Source organism: Pleurodeles waltl, chromosome 11 (genome assembly GCF_031143425.1).
Source record: "Pleurodeles waltl isolate 20211129_DDA chromosome 11, aPleWal1.hap1.20221129, whole genome shotgun sequence".
NCBI classification, from domain to species: domain Eukaryota; kingdom Metazoa; phylum Chordata; class Amphibia; order Caudata; family Salamandridae; genus Pleurodeles; species Pleurodeles waltl.
In genome coordinates this window covers 632,335,959-632,353,217 of record NC_090450.1, presented here as the reverse complement: position 1 = coordinate 632,353,217, position 17,259 = coordinate 632,335,959, and the positions used below count along the sequence as shown (strand labels likewise).

The 17,259-nt window shown below is 46.1% G+C and overlaps 1 protein-coding gene across 1 annotated transcript in view; it reads right to left on the bottom strand.

The window, feature by feature from the left end:
- DOCK5 (dedicator of cytokinesis 5) overlaps nt 1-17,259 on the bottom strand; it is a 799,955-nt gene that overhangs the window by 50,724 nt on the left and 731,972 nt on the right. Inside the window, exon 50 of the mRNA XM_069214140.1 lies at nt 3,222-3,360. Within this exon, the coding sequence (XP_069070241.1) occupies nt 3,222-3,360 (139 nt within the window). The remainder of the gene's footprint in view (nt 1-3,221; nt 3,361-17,259) is intronic.

Sequence of the window (17,259 nt, the reverse complement as noted above, 5' to 3'; positions counted from 1 at the left end):
GCCCCCTCCTCCGTAGCCACATTAGGAGGAGAGAGCATACCAGTATCTGGAGATGTGCCCAGTCCACTGGCCTCCCCTAGATCCACATACCAGTCCTGTTGCAAACCTGATTCTAAAGGGTCCTCAGACCCCTCCCATTCCTCTCCTGCGTCTGGCTGTTCCAAATAATGCTCAGACAATGATCTGGGCCGAATCGGCTCAGTCGAAGTCGGAGTCAACGTCGTACGACGTCGCTCCGGATCATCCGGAATAAGGATGGGGCTGCCACCGGTGGGCGCTGGTGGCGGAATCGTCGACATCGGACCCGGTGCCGAAGGAGGTCGACTGTGTGAAACCGGCGCCGGTCCGGATCTGTTATCGGATCCTGAGGTCCCCAACGGCGCCGAAGCCGCCGGCGTCGAATCCGAAGGGGCCCCTGCTGACCCCGCGGGGCCCGAAGACCCACCCGAGGGCACAGCCCGCTCAAAAACGAGACGCATGGCCTCGTAAAATTCTTTAATTTGAGCAGGGGTAGATCCAGTCGCCGGAAAGGGGGGAAGACGCGGAGTCGACCCTGGCGACGGCTCCGCAGAACCGCTTGGACTTCTTCTTCTTCTTGTGCCTCTTACCTTCCGATGACCTCGAGTGCGAGGAAGAGGACTTGGGGCTCTGGGAGCGGTGCCGCGACCTCCTCCTACTGCGGGACCGTGACCTCCGCGGAGTCGCGCCGACCGAAGACGAATGTCAGGCCGCAAGAAGCTTAAGGGATCTCTCCCTCAAGGCCTTCGGCGCCATGGCCCGACAATCGGAGCACGAGGTGGAATCGTGGTCCTTGTCCAAGCACCAAAGACAAACTCGGTGCGGATCCGTCACCGACATGGTGTGATGACACGCACCACACGACTTGAATCCTGTCTTTCTCGAAGACATGACTCCAAACAGTCAAAAAAGCGTCGACAAACCGTCGAAGCAGGGTAGCTCTTTCCGAAACTGCGCTTAACCGGCGCGGAAGGAAAAGAACTGACGTATGCGCGCCGAGACGGCGTCTATATAGACAACCGTGACGTCATAGACGACTCCAACGACGCTGGCGACGCACGCGGAGCTGGTCGACGCACGCGGATCCGAACGACGCCATCTGACGGCGCGCGCGCAGGGTACTGCTCACAAAAAACTCCGGATTCAAAGCTGACGCCAGGGAATTCTAAGGTAAGGAAGCTGCAGCTAGAAGTCTCTATCAGATGGCATCTTTATTGTTCATTCATCTTCTGAACTCCTGCATGGTTATTTTAGTGTGGCTGCAGGACTTCCCACCCCCACATTCTTACTTCCATTGCCTATGATTTGTGGGGTAAAATGCAGCTTATTTGTCAACAACACATCTGCCTTATAACAGATATTTTTTCATTGAATTGTTTGTCATTATAAACATGCAGCATTTGAGACGCTTTTGTGGTCACTGTAAGGACAGGAGGGGTGAGAAAGCAAGAGACTGACTGGAATAAATATTTGGGCTGCTTAATTCCAGAATTAATACTGTTGTATCTCTACTTAATTTTCACCTTCATATGGCGAGCTGATAAACCATCTGGTTTTATTATGGAAATTTGTAATCTTCCTCCATTTTGTCTCCAGTTGTTGACAGCTTTTTTTAAAATTTTAAAAACAATTTGTTTTAAAGGGTTCACATTACAAATAGGCACAGAACAAAACAATCAGCAGTCTACTTTGGCTACATGTCTGTGCCTCCTATGGAATAGAGCGATACAAACCCTGAACAGGATTAGCACCAGGCACAGTTCTGACTGGTTCAGAACAGGCATCAGTCTAAGTATCATCAGTCAGCTGTCTGGTCATTTCTCTTCAGTGCCGCAAGTCCTTTTCCAATCTGGGGTCAGTGAGCACTATTGTCATTCTATTTTTCTCCACCAACGCCCATTTTCGTTTATCAGTGTGCCAAAGTTCAAACTTCGGCCACTCTAATGGCATAAGGTGGCCAGCAATACCACATTTTACCAGAAGGAGACCCAAGGCAACCAAACGAAAGTGCATTGGTTTTTCCTTTGACCTTGGTGCAGTCCCAAATTACATAGTTGGTTATCAGCCATGCAGGTGTGTGACCACCTGATCCCAGAAATTGAGTACAATCCTACATGTCCAAATCCTGTACAACCACTTCGCTATCTTGTTTTGAAGTCTTGGGCAGTACCTCTGTACTGTGATATATCCTACTCATGCTATTGGTGTGGAGGTAACCTCTATGTAAGTATTTACAGTGTATGACACTACATGTAATATACAAAAATGCAAACAATGCCAGGTTTTGTCATTCACTTTAAATATTATTTACATAGAGGTTACCTCCACACCAATAGCATGAGTTGCTGCTTTCTATGCCTGACAACGTTCCCTGACCTTCAAGTGTGTTCCAAATTCTCTTGTTTAGAGCTCTTAGTCATACTGAGAACCAGTGGTTTAAAGTGTCTGCCCTTGCATTTTCTTCAATGGAGCAGTAACACCTAACAAAACAGTTACAGTGTCTCTAACACAGTTTAGGTTGGAGTTAAGCTTCTGATCTGCATTCAAAAAGCTTATATGAGATACAAGTCTAGAATTTTGTTAAACCTTAGTGTGAGATCACATCCATTCTTCAAGACTAAAGAGGGTGTGAAGGCCAAACAAGCTTCAACTCTCACCAATAAACGAGGACACAATTCGCTCATTAAAAACCTAACAGACAGAATATGATACTATTTTGAACCTTTGAAAATGTTGGCAGAAAAAGCCTCATTGAAAGATTTTTTCGTCCTTAAAATATATTTGGAAAAGTACACAAAACGTTTTTGTATACATGCACAAGATAGGGCAACTAATATGACATTGGTTTGACGTGTTACACACTATCAACTTTTTAGCTTACTCTGCATCATAATGTTCTCTCTATACCCCAAAGAGAAAAGGCGCTTGGCTAAACTTGTGCAAAGGTTTTGGAAAGTGAAATTAATTTTTCTTTTACCTATTGACTCAGTCTTAAGCTTCTTTTGCACAGCTATGACTTTTCTGCTACTATGCTACAAAATGATGCACTTCTTCTGTGACTGATAGACCCACCAACATACAAATGAGAATGTAAAGGCAAAAGGCATGAGATGAGCATTTGCATAACATACAACAAAATGGAATCCTCTTGAAGACGCTCTTTAAAATGACAGTAACATCACACTTTCCACAACAGGACTTACTGTTAGTTCGTAGTGTTTTTGGTGTGATCGGGGGAGGGCTCTGGAAGCTTGACTGATGAGGTGAGGTATTCTGTAGCAAAGTTAGTCTGTTATCCATGAGCTGAAGACTCTTTGGTCGTTGTGATCTCCCTGTAGTGTCCTAAAGCCACAAAACAATTAATAAATGGCATCCGAAGCGGACTCCAAGACTTTATTATTGCAGAGTGAAAGAAGAAATGTCTTACCTTCAGTAACAATGTTTCTGGTGGATACTCTTATCTACCTGCATTATCCTCACCTAGTTAATTACTCAAGGGGCCAGACTGAACCCAAAAAACTAAAATAGATGTTGTTTGCCAGTCAGTTGGATCATGCCCCAACACAGCCCCAATACCTCCCCAGATGTGACTTCACACAGTCATATATACTGCCGCCCCAGGGTCCTTATGCTGGTTCCAGCCCATTTTCTATATCATTAGAGATGGAGGTGAGACTGATGAAAGTGACGAGAAAGAAGTGTAGAAAAAAACTAACTTGGAACATTACTAATCATGCCACACCACTCCAACGGACAGGGAGACAGGTGGGTTGGCTGGTACACAGACTATCCACCAGAAGCATTGTTACCAAAGATACCTTATTCTTATGATGGATATGACTACCAACAAATTCCTTATCTCATGCCTTAATACCAAATCAATAACCCCCCCCCCAGGTGGAAGGTCAGGGTAGAAACGTAAATAACCATGCCATTCGGACCCATGTAGGCAGCCAGCCAGCCCTACAAGCCCAGAATGTAGACAATGCTTGACACAGAAGAAGACCCTCACAACAGCCAATGAATGCTACAACTAGGGACAATTCAGCTTAGTGTGAAAGAACCAGTCATGCTTCAGCAAAGTGAGCCGGGCATCCCCAAAACACCTAACATAAAGAACTGATAAGTGTCCACCACATCATTGTGTTGTTTCATATACCATACAGATTGTTTCTAACAATGCAAACAGAAAATACCCTGGGGTCAGACCAACTGTCCATACCACAGACTGTTAAAGTGACTACAGCACATACCAAAAAAACCTCAACACTACTAAATTGTGGATACTACGCTGGCCAGGTGGTGGAACTGTAAATTAATCTTAGAACACAGCTCTAATGTCACTCCTCAGCTAGGAGGACTGAACAATCAAAAATATATATATCCAACATCGCTACCAAACAACCCCAACTACTAGGCCAGTGGTTTCCAACCTGTGGTCCGGGGACCCCTGGTGGTCGGCGAAGCCTCCTCAGGAGGTCTGCGACTGCATAGAAAATTAAATAATATTAACATATTAGGTCCCCAGCTTTCAGTAATGACTCATTGGGGGGTCCCCGGATTCCAATAATGAGTCAGTGGGGTCCCCAGATTCCAGTAATGATAAAGTGGGGGTCCACAGAAGTCAAAAGGTTGGAAACCACTGTACTAGGCAATATATGTATCAGAAACTATTTGAGTCCCTCACTAAAGGAAAAGGGACCAACTCTCAAATTCGCCACTCATAGCCACATCCCCTTGCCTGAAACCTTGAAGCACTGGCAAATGTACAGGCAGTTTGAAAAATGAGGTTCAAAGGTGCGGACTTATCCCCCACATTGAGAGCAAAGGCTCCAGTGGGCCTTCCTACACGGTAACAGAAAAGGAAGTCTCCTTTTGCTTGGGATTTATCTTTCGAGAGGAGGCTTTGAAATGGCTGGTTAAGAGAAGTCAGGGATCAAGAAGAAAATGGTTGTTACTGGTCTTAGAACCCCACGAAAGCACCATGCTCCCTGTAATCAGTAGTGCTAGTGATGCTAGTAAGGCCTTATAGTATACTCCAAGCTTCGGCAGTTTTGTGTCTCTGTGCTACTTTATCCAAGGCCAAGGAAGACTGTTCACCAAAGAGGATACAACCATCAATTCTGCATCCAGCACATTTGCCTCCAGGAAGGTCCTAGGAGCGGAACTAAGAATGCCTACAAAGACTCTAGAAGTGCCATAGACCTGCCACAGTGTTAAAAGTAGACCCAAGAAGTTGTCTAGAGGACCATAGCCATCCTGAACTACTTCAAAAAAGTGTCCTCTTGTGTTGACTCGCAAAAGGGAAGCACCTTTTGGCCATCTCCCAAAAGAGCACTGGAATAATACAGGACTCAAGAGCCAGGCACCCTGAAGAAAACACCTTTTTCCTTATTAACTCAGTCCATTGAAACTGTCGGCCAAGGGAAAGGGACCTGCATCAACTCCTCTAAAAACTGGGACCTAGGGTCCTAGCTTCCCCAGGTGACAGATGAGAGGAGAGAAATGCTGAGTTGCCTTGGAGTCAGAAGAGGAAGAAAACCACTTCACAGTGCACGGATTGTGCAGGAGTTTGCCTAAGCGGACATGGCAGATTCTAACAGTCGCTCATTAAAAGGCAACAGGAGGTCCAAGATCGCAGAAACGGACTGGAGTATTTCAGTCATCATCATCAAAATACTTTATTCAGCTCACTTGAGCCATAACAGTCACATAATTACAAACAAATACAATATAATTAATGATAAAAAAAGAGCATTAAGATGATAAAATGGAGGCATTCTAAACTTAAGAGTAAGTCTCAATATTTAGAACGTATCTTCAAAGCATACCCAACTGGTGTAAATAAGCAAAAGCAGCACATGTGATTTTGTTTCTAATGCTTGTAAAACTAGGCACAAGAATGGTCTTCTTTGAGTGGTATAAAATGTGCAAAATAGTAAAAACTGCAATGTGCTCTGTCCTGCCGGTATTTCACAGTGGCAAGGGGGGAGAGCTGAGATTCAAGGGCCCTTATTGGGAAAAGCCACCAGGAAATTAATTCAAGGCGGAACCTTGCCAGCAAAAAATGCATGTTTCTCATTAGCAATAATCTGCAAATAAAGTGCCGATGCAGAGGTAGGTCATAGGGAATGCTCGCTGTCCCACCACACCTAGTCTCTAACCGCACCCTTTGGATGTATTGTTTAATAAGTTCTTTGATTTGCCTTGGGGAAATAGAAGCTAAACTACTGGGATTATAAAAGAAAGCAGGGGTATTTCAGTCAAAATGTTTGTCATAATTGCTATGAATGGAAAAGTCAATTATAGGAGCTCAACTACCTTTCCCAACACCACCTTAGAAGACAGAAAATCCTCTAGCGGGTCAGCCAAAGGATGATCATGGACAACCTCAGAAGAGGCAATAAAAAAGGGACCCTCTTTGGAGTCTGAATAACAGTGAAGCAATTTTTCCTCACTACTGACCTTCGGGTCATGAAAGCCCCTGAAGGACTCTTGAGCAAGGCCCTTAGGGGGACCTAGATGAACCTTCCCCATATGTTCCACCCTTAATCGGCTTTCTGGGTGGGTGATATATTCTGCAGAGTAGGATGATTGATAGTGTGGGTCACGGGCAGGGTTTTGGTAGGGGGTTAAGGCCAAGCCTCTTTCAACAGATGTCTTAGCACACCTGCACTGTGGGAGAATTCTTAATTAAGTAGGCCACGGTTTCAGCATAGAAGACTGTAAAGAGGACTTTAGAAAGCGTGTAGTTATGGAGTTACTTAAGAGGGCAAAGCAGTGTGGAACGGACAGTGACCCTCACCTACTCCCCCCTTCCCTGTCAATGAAGTCACATCCGACTACCACGGTTTGTTTGGTGAGGGTGTCCTTGTAACCTCAGGTGCTGAGAACAAGTTTATAAAGATGAGCTTCACAGCAACACAAATGATACTTAAAAGGCAGACGTATAAATATACGGTATCTGTCGCAGAAAAGCCTGTGCAACTCTCTACATCTTTTATTAAAGGTCAGCTTGCACGATTAGGCAATCCCAATGTGTTTAAGGTTTAGTCAACGATTTCATCAGACGATATACAAGCTGTGGCCTATTTAATAAATCGAGGCTGGGCAGCGTTCAGAAAATTAACTTGCACCTCGGCCAAAGTCTTCCGTAAAGGAACACAAAAGCATTCTCGAGCTCATACAATATATTTAGACTTGACTGTGTTTTGGTTCATTTTCTTGAGTATCTTGTGGAATTAATATTTAATTTTCCCCGGAGAGTGCTTTTTTTGAGATGCCATCAAATCCTCTACTTGGCAAAGGAGGAAGGAATGCATCAATCCTCGGTTACTTAAAGGGGAATTGTGGCATATTCTTTTTGTCCTGGCATTATCCATGAAGCCTATCCCTGCGGGAATTTCATTTGGCACAGAAGCCCGTCACTGTCCTGATTATTTAATGTAGATTTAGTAGCGTGCTATGTTGTGCAAACCTGAAACCCCGATCCATGTGCCGTTAAGAAAAGGAAGTTCTGCCTCACAGCAAGTTCTGGGTCAGAGCAGTAAGTCCAGCCTTAATAAATATGATGCTATGCAGCTGTGTGTTCAAATCGTTTCCCAAAATTGCACAGTATATGGCCTAAAATACAGGCTTAAGAGGAAGAAAGCGGCAAGGCAGTGGAGACCAACCAATGACAAAGACTAACTGGCTACAGAAGAGGTAGATGAAAGGTCAGAGGTTCAGTGATGGGATTAGGGGAAAGGATATTCGGGAACACATAATTAGAGTAAAGGTGATAGTTGTGAAAGAATTAGGTTGAAAGTTCCTAAGTCAGTGGGAATGAGGCCAAATTGCCAGCCATCTACCATGGTTTTCCAGTTCTTTGGATTGTGTAATCAAGAAAAAGTCCAGATACCAGAGAAGATTGGGATACACTGTCGTAGATTAAGAGAAGCTTGAAGAAATTAATGGTCAGTGGTACTGACAGAGGGGATATGGGATAAAAGACTAATCTCAAAGATCAGCGGGATTTGTGATAAAGAGGCTTACATAAAAACAAATTGACGGTGCATTGTGTTCTGAACAGTGAGACACAGACATTACTTTACATGAAACATACAATCCTGACCTATTTATAGGAATTACTTATTTATACAGTAGTAGCCATCGAACCAGGGTTTAGAAAGAAAAAAAATCTCTGCAATGGCTAACTAATCGCATACTGTGCACTATACAAATGCAAAAAACAATAATATTAATAATACAAAGTAAATCGCTCTCTCACTGGTTTTGGCTTTCAATAGATTTGTCATGAGCCTGGACCAGTGAGCTCAAGAAGGTAGGATATGAGAACACTTTCAACCCGTATGAGGAAAGGTGTGGCTCTAGGTTGAACCAGGAGTGGGCACCCTGAGGAGATGAAGGTCCTCTGATCAGAGGGAAGAAAGTGGGATGTGAAAACAGAACAGAGGCGCGAGATAGGCAGCAGTATGCAGCAAACAGCTTTAAAAACTAGGCATTTTTACCCTGCCCTGTGTTTGGCAGACAGCTGTCCTGCTAAAGGTCAGCAGAGTGTGGAAGGTGAATATCTAGGAAGGCTGCGTAGAGTTCCTGCAGCAATGCTAATGATATTGTTTAAGTAAAAAAATGCATATTGAGGGAGCTTCATTATTAAGCTCCAGCAGTAGTGCAGTTGAAACAAGACCAATGAGTTGACCAGAAGTCTTGTCACCAGGAAGAGGTGCTAGCAACCTTATGCTAATTGGCAGCTGGAATCCAGAAGCTGTGGTGAGACAATGAAGGACTGTCAGCCCACACTTGCTTAAAATGAATGCTTGGCCTACCGGGGGGTTGGAAAAGTGTCAGGGTGTCTGAGGGAAAGATGATAGGGTTGGGAGAGGGTGGTAGAGGCTGATCAACCACAAAACAAGATTGTAAGATTATTTCCATTGCAGAGACATTTAGCATTAGAGATACATCCAGTGTTCACTGAGGCATTAAAATATTTTCTTTAGAGAAGAGGTATGGTGCAAACAACCTCAGTGCAATCAATATGTAAGTGGAGCAAGAAAAGAAATTTCTAAGTTAAAAAAAAAAAAAGTCGATGCAGCAGGAAATCAATTGATGTCCCAGGAGAAGGCAGAACTTTGGTGTCCAACGAGTGTTAGTGGCATCAAAGGAGGAAAATGGGGGGCCGCCAAGAGCTTTGCTCATTACTGAGTGAAGCAAAGGCTATGCACACGGCTGAGGGTCCATTTTACCAAATGCTGCAGAGTTCAGAGAATGATGATGCGTAAAAGGTATTTGTGGCGCCTGAGTTGGAGACATGCATAACTGGTAGAAGCATTGGGTGGAAGGGATCAAAGCCAAATTGCAGTACTGTGCAAAGATTTAAAGAGGAGAGGAGGCAGGTGATCACCAACCACTTGAGGGTTCTGGAGAAAAGGGTACGTTGAGATGTGTGATGTCTTTTGTTAGGAAAGGCAAGACAGTGAAAAGTTTGCTGAGCGTGTTTCCACTAAAGATTTTGATGTGAACTCACAGGAAGTGAGGTTGGATATAATAGTAGTGGTGTAGGTGAAGTAAGGAAAGAGTTAATTTAATGGGGCACATTCAGGGAGTGAGGGTTTACAGAGCAGATGGGGTTAAAAAGGTACAGAGATTTCACAATGCTATGGGTCACAGTGCTGTCAACTTCTCTTCAAAGATGTCAAGATGCTCTTAAGTGTGGAAATCTTCAGTGGGAATTTGAATAAAAAGGTCAGAGGTTAAGACAATTAGGATAGAAGGTCACTGGTGAGGAGGAATAGCAATACAAGCTCACAAGTAAGGAGGAATTGAAATAAAAAAAACAATCATAATGAAATTCTGAGTCATAAGTGAGTGGAAAGAAGCTAAAGAGTATTTGGTGAAATAGAATTGAAAGACAATTAACTGTAAAGCAAAACTGTAATAAAAGAAAAAAGGTTTGTACTTCTTATCAATGGAAAAAAGGAGATATATAAGGAGGTGCTACAGTTGCCAATGCCACCTGAGTTGGGGGAATAAAGAATTTTAAAAGCGTAAACCATATATAAAAAAACAAATGGAATGCGAACACAGGAGCCCAACTTAGGTACGTAGAATGTGTAGAGGGGAACTGGGAGTACTAGAAAACCACAGAGGTAAGTAAAACAGTACCCCCCCCCCCCACCCGAGCGACCAGGAAAGCAGGAGTAAATCATTGGATTTTCCCCAAACCACCAAAACGGAGGAAAAGAAGAAGACACCCACAGAAGACAGCAAGAAAACCGGCAGTGGATTCCTGAAGAAGTAAGACCTGTGGAGAGAGGGGACCAAGTCCAAGAGTCACAGTGGAGCTCAGGCGGAGTAGGAGCTACTACCCACAGATCTGTACTTGGAGGAGTTGGCCAACGGTGATGGAGAACAGGCCAGCACTGCAGCCCTGGAACCAGAGAAGAGATCCTGATGGATGCAGAAGATGTCCCATGCTGGAGTGAAGTTTGCAGAAGGGCGTTGGTGCAGGAATTCCACCAACAAGCTTTGGCAAAGGCAAACTTGCGGTTAGTGGAAAAGTGGGGCTGCCAGGGACAAGCAAGGCCCAGGAGGACTCAACCCAGGAGGGGGAGTCACAGGGGACCCTCAGTGTCGCAGAGTCCACAGGATGCAGAGGCAAAGTCCACAGGAGTCCCACAGGACAGGGACACAGGAGTTGCAGAAGAAGCCCACGCAGCACTACAAAAGGAAGGAGTGCTGGGGGCGGAGCTGCACGTCGCCTGAAGATCCTTTGGAGGAGATGCAAACAAGCCTTGGCAGCTGCCAGAGCTGCAGTGCATGAGGTACTGTCCTGCACGGGAAGGTAAAGGCTTACCTCCACCAAAGTTGGATAGCTGGTAGAGAGGACCAGGAGGACTACTCTGGACCACCCGTGATGCAGAATCCATGCAGCTCAAGATGAGGGGAGATCCACAAAGCCGGTCATCTCCTGCTGTAGGTGCCTGCGGTTGCAGGGGAGTGACTCCTTCAAGCCAAGGGAGATTCCTTCTTCTTCTTGTGCAGGATGAGGAGTTGCTGTCTTCTGAGGATGCACGGCTGGGGAAATATTGCAAAGCTGGAAGGAGTCATGGAAACAAAGTTGTAGAAGAGTCTTCTTCATTGATTGCAGCATTGTCGATTCTTGGAGGGTCCAGTTGCGGGTCCAGTGACCTGAAGTCAAAGTGGAGGTTGCAGAGGAATCCTGCTGGAGTCTTGCAAGTTGAATCTGAGGACCCATCCAAGAGAGACACTAAATAGCTCTGAAAGGGGGACTGGTCATCTAACCAGGTAAGCACCTATCAGGAGGCTGCTCTGACGTTACCTACCTCGACTGGCCACTCACATGCTACCACAGTTCCCTGCCAGCCTTGGAAGCAAGATGGCAGAACCCAGGGACCCTCTGGAGGAGCTCTGAGCACCACCCTCGGGGTGGTGATGGACAGTGGTGTGCTCACTCCCCTTTCCATTGTCCAGTTTCGCACCAGAGCAGAGACTGGTGGTCCCTGAACTGGTGTGGACTGGTTTACGCACAGAGGGCACCAAATGTGCCCTTCAATGCAAACCAGTGGCTTGGGGAGGCTACCCCTCCCAAGCCAGTCACATCTATTTCCAAAGGGAGAGGGTGTTACCTCCCTCTCCCAAAGGAAATCCTTTGTTCTGCCTTCCTGGGCTTGATCAGATCAAGCAGCAGGAGGGCAGACACCTGTCTGATGAGTGGCAGCAGCTTGGGCTGCCCGGAAAACCATGTAAGACTGGTGGTAGCAATGTTGGGGGTCCTTTAAGGAGCCCCGAGAGTGCATGGCATCATACTGGTAATACTTGCAACAGGTACACACAGGTACCTGCACCCTGCCCTCTGGGCTGAGAGGGCCTAGAATAGGGGAGACTTACAGTGAGCTGGTGCAGTGACCTGTAGTGAAAACGGGCGCATGCACCCATTTCACGCAGACTACAACGGCAGGCCTACAGAACCCTTTACATGAGGTCCCTATGACTTCTGCAGCCCATAGGGATCCCCTGGAACCCCAATACCCTGGGTACCTAGGTACCATAAACTAGGGAGTTACATGGGGGGACCAGTATGCCAATTGTGGGAGGAAAAAGGTATCATTTACAGGAGAGAGCTTAACTACTGGGGTCCTGGTTAGCAGGATCCCAGTAGACACAGTCAAACACACTGACAACAGGCAGAAAATGGGGGTAACCATGCAAAGAAAGAAGGTACTTTCCTACAGTGACTCACAAATATTGCATGCAGAGTTTAGGGGACATAGCACACAGTGCCATGTTGTATTTTCACATTTAGGGAGCACTTTGTCACACAGCTTGCAATGGTTGCTGCTGGGTCCCTTAGAGTGCAACAGGTTGTGCTGCAGCTCCTAGGAACCATCTCCAGTACCCAGGCCCTAGGTACCAGGGGTACCATTTACTAGACACAGATGTGCTATAGAGCCTGGCCACTTGAGGAGTGTGGCATGGCAGGGGAGGCCGTTCTGCAACCAGAACCCAGCTTCCTACAGACACCCTCAACACAAGCAAGCTGGACTATGGGAACACCCTCACTGATGGGGTCAACAAAAACCATACCAGAAGACTGCTGACTATTAAGAATTCAGCAGCCAGAAGAGCTCTCAATCTACCTTGCTGCACGCTCACATCACGCCACACCTGAGGAGCTCCACTGGCTCCCCATTCACAGATGAGCACAATTCAAACTCCTCCCCCACAGTTTCAGGGCACTACATAACACTGGCCTACCATACCTCAATAATCCCATCTGCTTTTACAAACCTTCCAGACACTGCTACTCGTCAGGACTCCAAGTTGCAAACATCCCACAGATTCGGAAAAGAAAATCTGGCAGTTCAGCCTTCTCCTACATCACTACTAAAGCATGGAATGACCTCACGCTACTCTTCAATGCCTCTCTCTCACTTCTTGAATTCTGCAAGAAGCTGAAGAAATGGATTTCCTATAACGGGTTGTATGTGCGTTCAGAGAAAAATGATTTAGTGGAATGTCATTACTGAGAAACCTTTTCACATAAACTCTCTAATGGAAATTTACAGGATGAATGGCATTTATCATTTCATAGATCCAATTCACAGATTGTCTTTTGTATGCTTATTTTTTAAGGAGTAAATGCAATTTTTGCAGGTCTTACTTTCAAACACATTTTTGTCTGAGGTGTTTATTTCAGTACTTTACTTCACGGGGCAGTACGTCAGATTTATATCTTTTACATTGTCAAACTTCAGGTGCTTTAACTCGCTGACCCCTCACGATCACTAACTACCATCCATCCCTGACTTCCTCACAACCCCTAGACACATCCAAGACACATCCATCCTTGCCCCCTAAAGACCCTCACCAGACCTAAACTACATCCATCCCTGACCCCCCAACTCCACCCATGCCTGAACCCCAAAATCCCTTTCTACACAAACTCGATCCATCCGTGAACCCTAAAAACCCTTCATAAACTCTAAACTCCAACCATTCCTGATCACTAAACCTCTTCCCGACCAATTCCTGACCCTAAAATCCCCTCAGCATCCATTGCTGAACCCAAAAACCCCTCACTACCATTGAAACCTACCCAATTAATGCAATTTTGGATTTTTTCTTAAAATGTTTCCTTTCATTTTCTATTCCATAATTTGCAGCTACTGCTCTGTTGCTAGTGAAATGTTGAGTGTCAATATGACGGATGAAAGGGCCAGTGTCTACAATGAAAGAATGCAAACAAGACATGATTTACTGTAATGAAATGATGGACTTGTGGCTCTGGGGTGATTCAAAATGCAGCCAGTTCAAGGGACTTTTGAGACCCCCTCAGAGCATATCTTTTGTCAATGGAGAATAAAGATTATCCGGTGGCTACATGATATGATCAGAACTAAATCATGCACAAGAAGAGTGATATAGTAGGGTCAGCTCATGAACTGTAGTAGGGTCTGATGGGTCTATGTGAATAGTAGCATATTGGACTGGCCTTCGAGGTTAATCAGAATGTACTACAATGTTTAACCCTTTATCAAAGTTATAAGCTCTGATACCAAGATTCAATGCTGGTACTTTAAATGTATGGAATGTAGCACTGTCCGATTGATCAGAAAAAGTTTAAGTTTAAAAAAATCAAAAGGAATGTGCGTCGTGTGGCATGTTAAATCACGAAAGGTTTGCTACCACGATTGCAAATGTTTCCATTTAGCCAGATGAGTGATACATCTTTTCTTCTTACATATCAGTTGCAGCGGCTTCAGAGAAGAGGTAGGGGCGCTGAGGTGCGAACTACTATATTCGCCACACACCCACCTCCCTGGTACAAAAGCAGAGAGCATTCCAACATTTAACAGCTCAGTACTCAATTAAAGTATGTTCACTTCAGAATATAAGAAGCATTGGCAAAAACAATAGGCTTTGCCTATGTGAAATCGATTCAGTTTGCCAATTTTTTTTACACGCTGCAGAGCAGTTGATCTGCTGTACTAAACTGCTTAAAGTAAAAAAAAAAAAAAAAAAAAAAAAAAAGAATATGACACGGTTAACTCTGGCTGCGTCCTGGGGGTTGGCCTTTTCTCGCTCTATGATGGCACGGGTGCAGCAGCCATTAAAATGTATGGTACCATAGCTCCAGTGAGAAATACAGAGCACTGGATGGCTAAAACAACATCACTGGGATTCCTCGTCGCTTGAGATTGTTTCAGGAAAGGTGTCAGCTGTTAGTCCTAAACAGTGCTGCACACGTTTGATCAACCGTAAATTAACCCTACCTGTGTACTGCATAACAGAATATGAATAAACTTGCAACAGTTTTACCCACAAATTGCATGTGGTCCGTTTTCTTTTAGTGATGCAACTGTGTGTTTGTCTCAAAGTATGTGTGTTAGACCTGTCAGGTGACAGAAGGGCTAGGGTTGGGAATGCTAGGGGCCTGACCTATGTGAATGGGGGCAGGGAGAACAAGACATAGGAGGGAGCTGTTGAGAAGAAGGCAGAGGTGTTGCAGAATACAGTAGGAGGAGGCTGAAATGGACCCAGATGTGTGGGTGAGGAAAGCATCGGAGACAGATATGAGTTGGGGAGGGAGACTGGCAAACAAGTGTGGGTGACTGTAGAGAGGAAACACTGCTAGAAGGTTCAATATGTCCATGAGAAAGAGTAAGTGAAAAAAATTGATGTGTAGCAGTGAGAGGTTTTTAGGTGCAATTATAACACGATGTGGGCAGCGTATTGCAAAAGAGTGGGATGCGGCGACAACAACAGGTCTACAGACGGAGGCTCAGAATAGGGGTGTGACGGCTGTTTGCACCTGCATACAGCTGAAGGCGTTTTAAAAGAGTGTAACTGGGGGGCACGTCCAAGATGGCGCCCAAGCAGTAATGAACCCATGGAACTCCGCCGCCTACCTTGCTCTCTGGCAAAGCAGAGTTATCCTTGCAGGTGGAAGCCGATCGCATGATGACACAAGATTGGCAGGACTGAGGTAAGCTGCTTATTTGTCGGCAGAGTGGCCCCACACCTGGATATCGCACCTCTCTATTGCGCACCTCGGCCCACTTGCATCCAATATGGTGGCCGCCTGGTGGTAACTGACAGTGGCTCACGGCTTTAGCTGTGTTGTGCTGCACGGTGCCCTTCCACACTGCTGGTTGAATCTCCCCAACAGCTCTGTGGCCCTACTGGTGACCACGCCAGAGAAACGCTGCAAGAGCTTCTGGCCCCATGATGAGTGCAGCAGACTGGTGGTGTACAGGTGGAGCTCCTGGCCTCGGGCGGCGATGGTAGAGCATGCAGTGGGCCCGAAGAACCTCGCGTGGTGGCTGGTTATTGGGCTCAGTGGAGTGGTCGGCTCCAGCTGCTTGTCATGGGTGGGCCCGCAGAGCCAGTGAAGATCAGCTAGAAATAGAGTAGGATCAAGGCCTACCCGCCCATAGTAGAAGGACCTCAGCCCTTGACAGTGGTGCCTTACTGTGGGTAATTTAATATTGTCGAACGATTGCCAAAGGTGAGCTGGAGACGCTCTAGCTCCCCTTCCTCCCTTGGCAATACAGCTACACATGATGAGTGCCCCCAAGCTCGGCTACTATCCCAGATACCCTCCTTGCACATAAGTTCTATGCTGATCCTCAGGTTGGTAATAATTGGGCCATCCTCCATGACTGGGAAACCCCTGTGTGCCGCTTAGCAGCAGGGGAGCTAATAGACTACAACACTCGCCTCTGCATGTGATACTAGGCCTACACCACATCGCCAGAACCTCACCTTAGCTTGGACACCTGGTCAAAGGGGCTTCCTAGCAGGGCACTTTCTTCACTTGCCTGGCGGTGAGCCCGTCCCACTGGCATTACCGACTCCTGGCTGTGACAACTGAGACATCCTCCCTGTGGGGTGGAACTTTTGTGGACTCTATTATCTGACGAACAGCGGCTGCCTGGGCCCCGCTGCCAGTGCTGCTCCCAGGGTAGAGTACTGGAACCACCCATTTGCCCAATCATAGCGCAATCCACGCAAAAAGTTTGCCTCCATAAAAGATATCCTTACCAAGCAAAAAACTGGACCACCATAGGGAAACGTCCCCCTCGCCACCGCCTTTTGCAGACGGTGCTGGTCTCGAATCGCCCACTGGGGTGGACCAATCAAGTGCACATTCTTGGAGAAACTTTTTGGGGTCTTGCAAGCAGATATTGCAACCATTAAACAGGAAATGGCTGCAGACATCAAGGGCCTTACAAGAGAAATAAGTGAGATGGGCGAAAGGGTTACCAGCATTAAACAAACCAGTGATGCCCACCGTCATGAAATCAGGGAAATTCAAGATAAGAACCCGGGACAGCGCTACCAGGTTGAGGACCTGTAAAATAGGTCCCGGAGGGCCAATATAAGGATTAGAGGTGTCCCACTGCAGGTTGCTGCAGCAGGACTGGAAGATTATGTCCGCAGGCTCTTCCACCGTGTAGCAGCAGACCTCGCCCAGCAGGACATAATACTAGACAGGACCCACAGAGAGGGACGCCCAGCTAAATCCCCTGGTCAACCCCAAGACATGCTTGCACTACTACCAGCAAAAAGAAACTATTATGGCAGCCTCACAAGATTGCTACACCATAGACTTCGAGGGTACCAAAGTCTGATTGTACCAGGACCTTTCTCCCATCACCTTGCAGCATTGTCGTCTGCTGCGACCTATCACGGAATTCCTACAGGAGAAAGGGACCT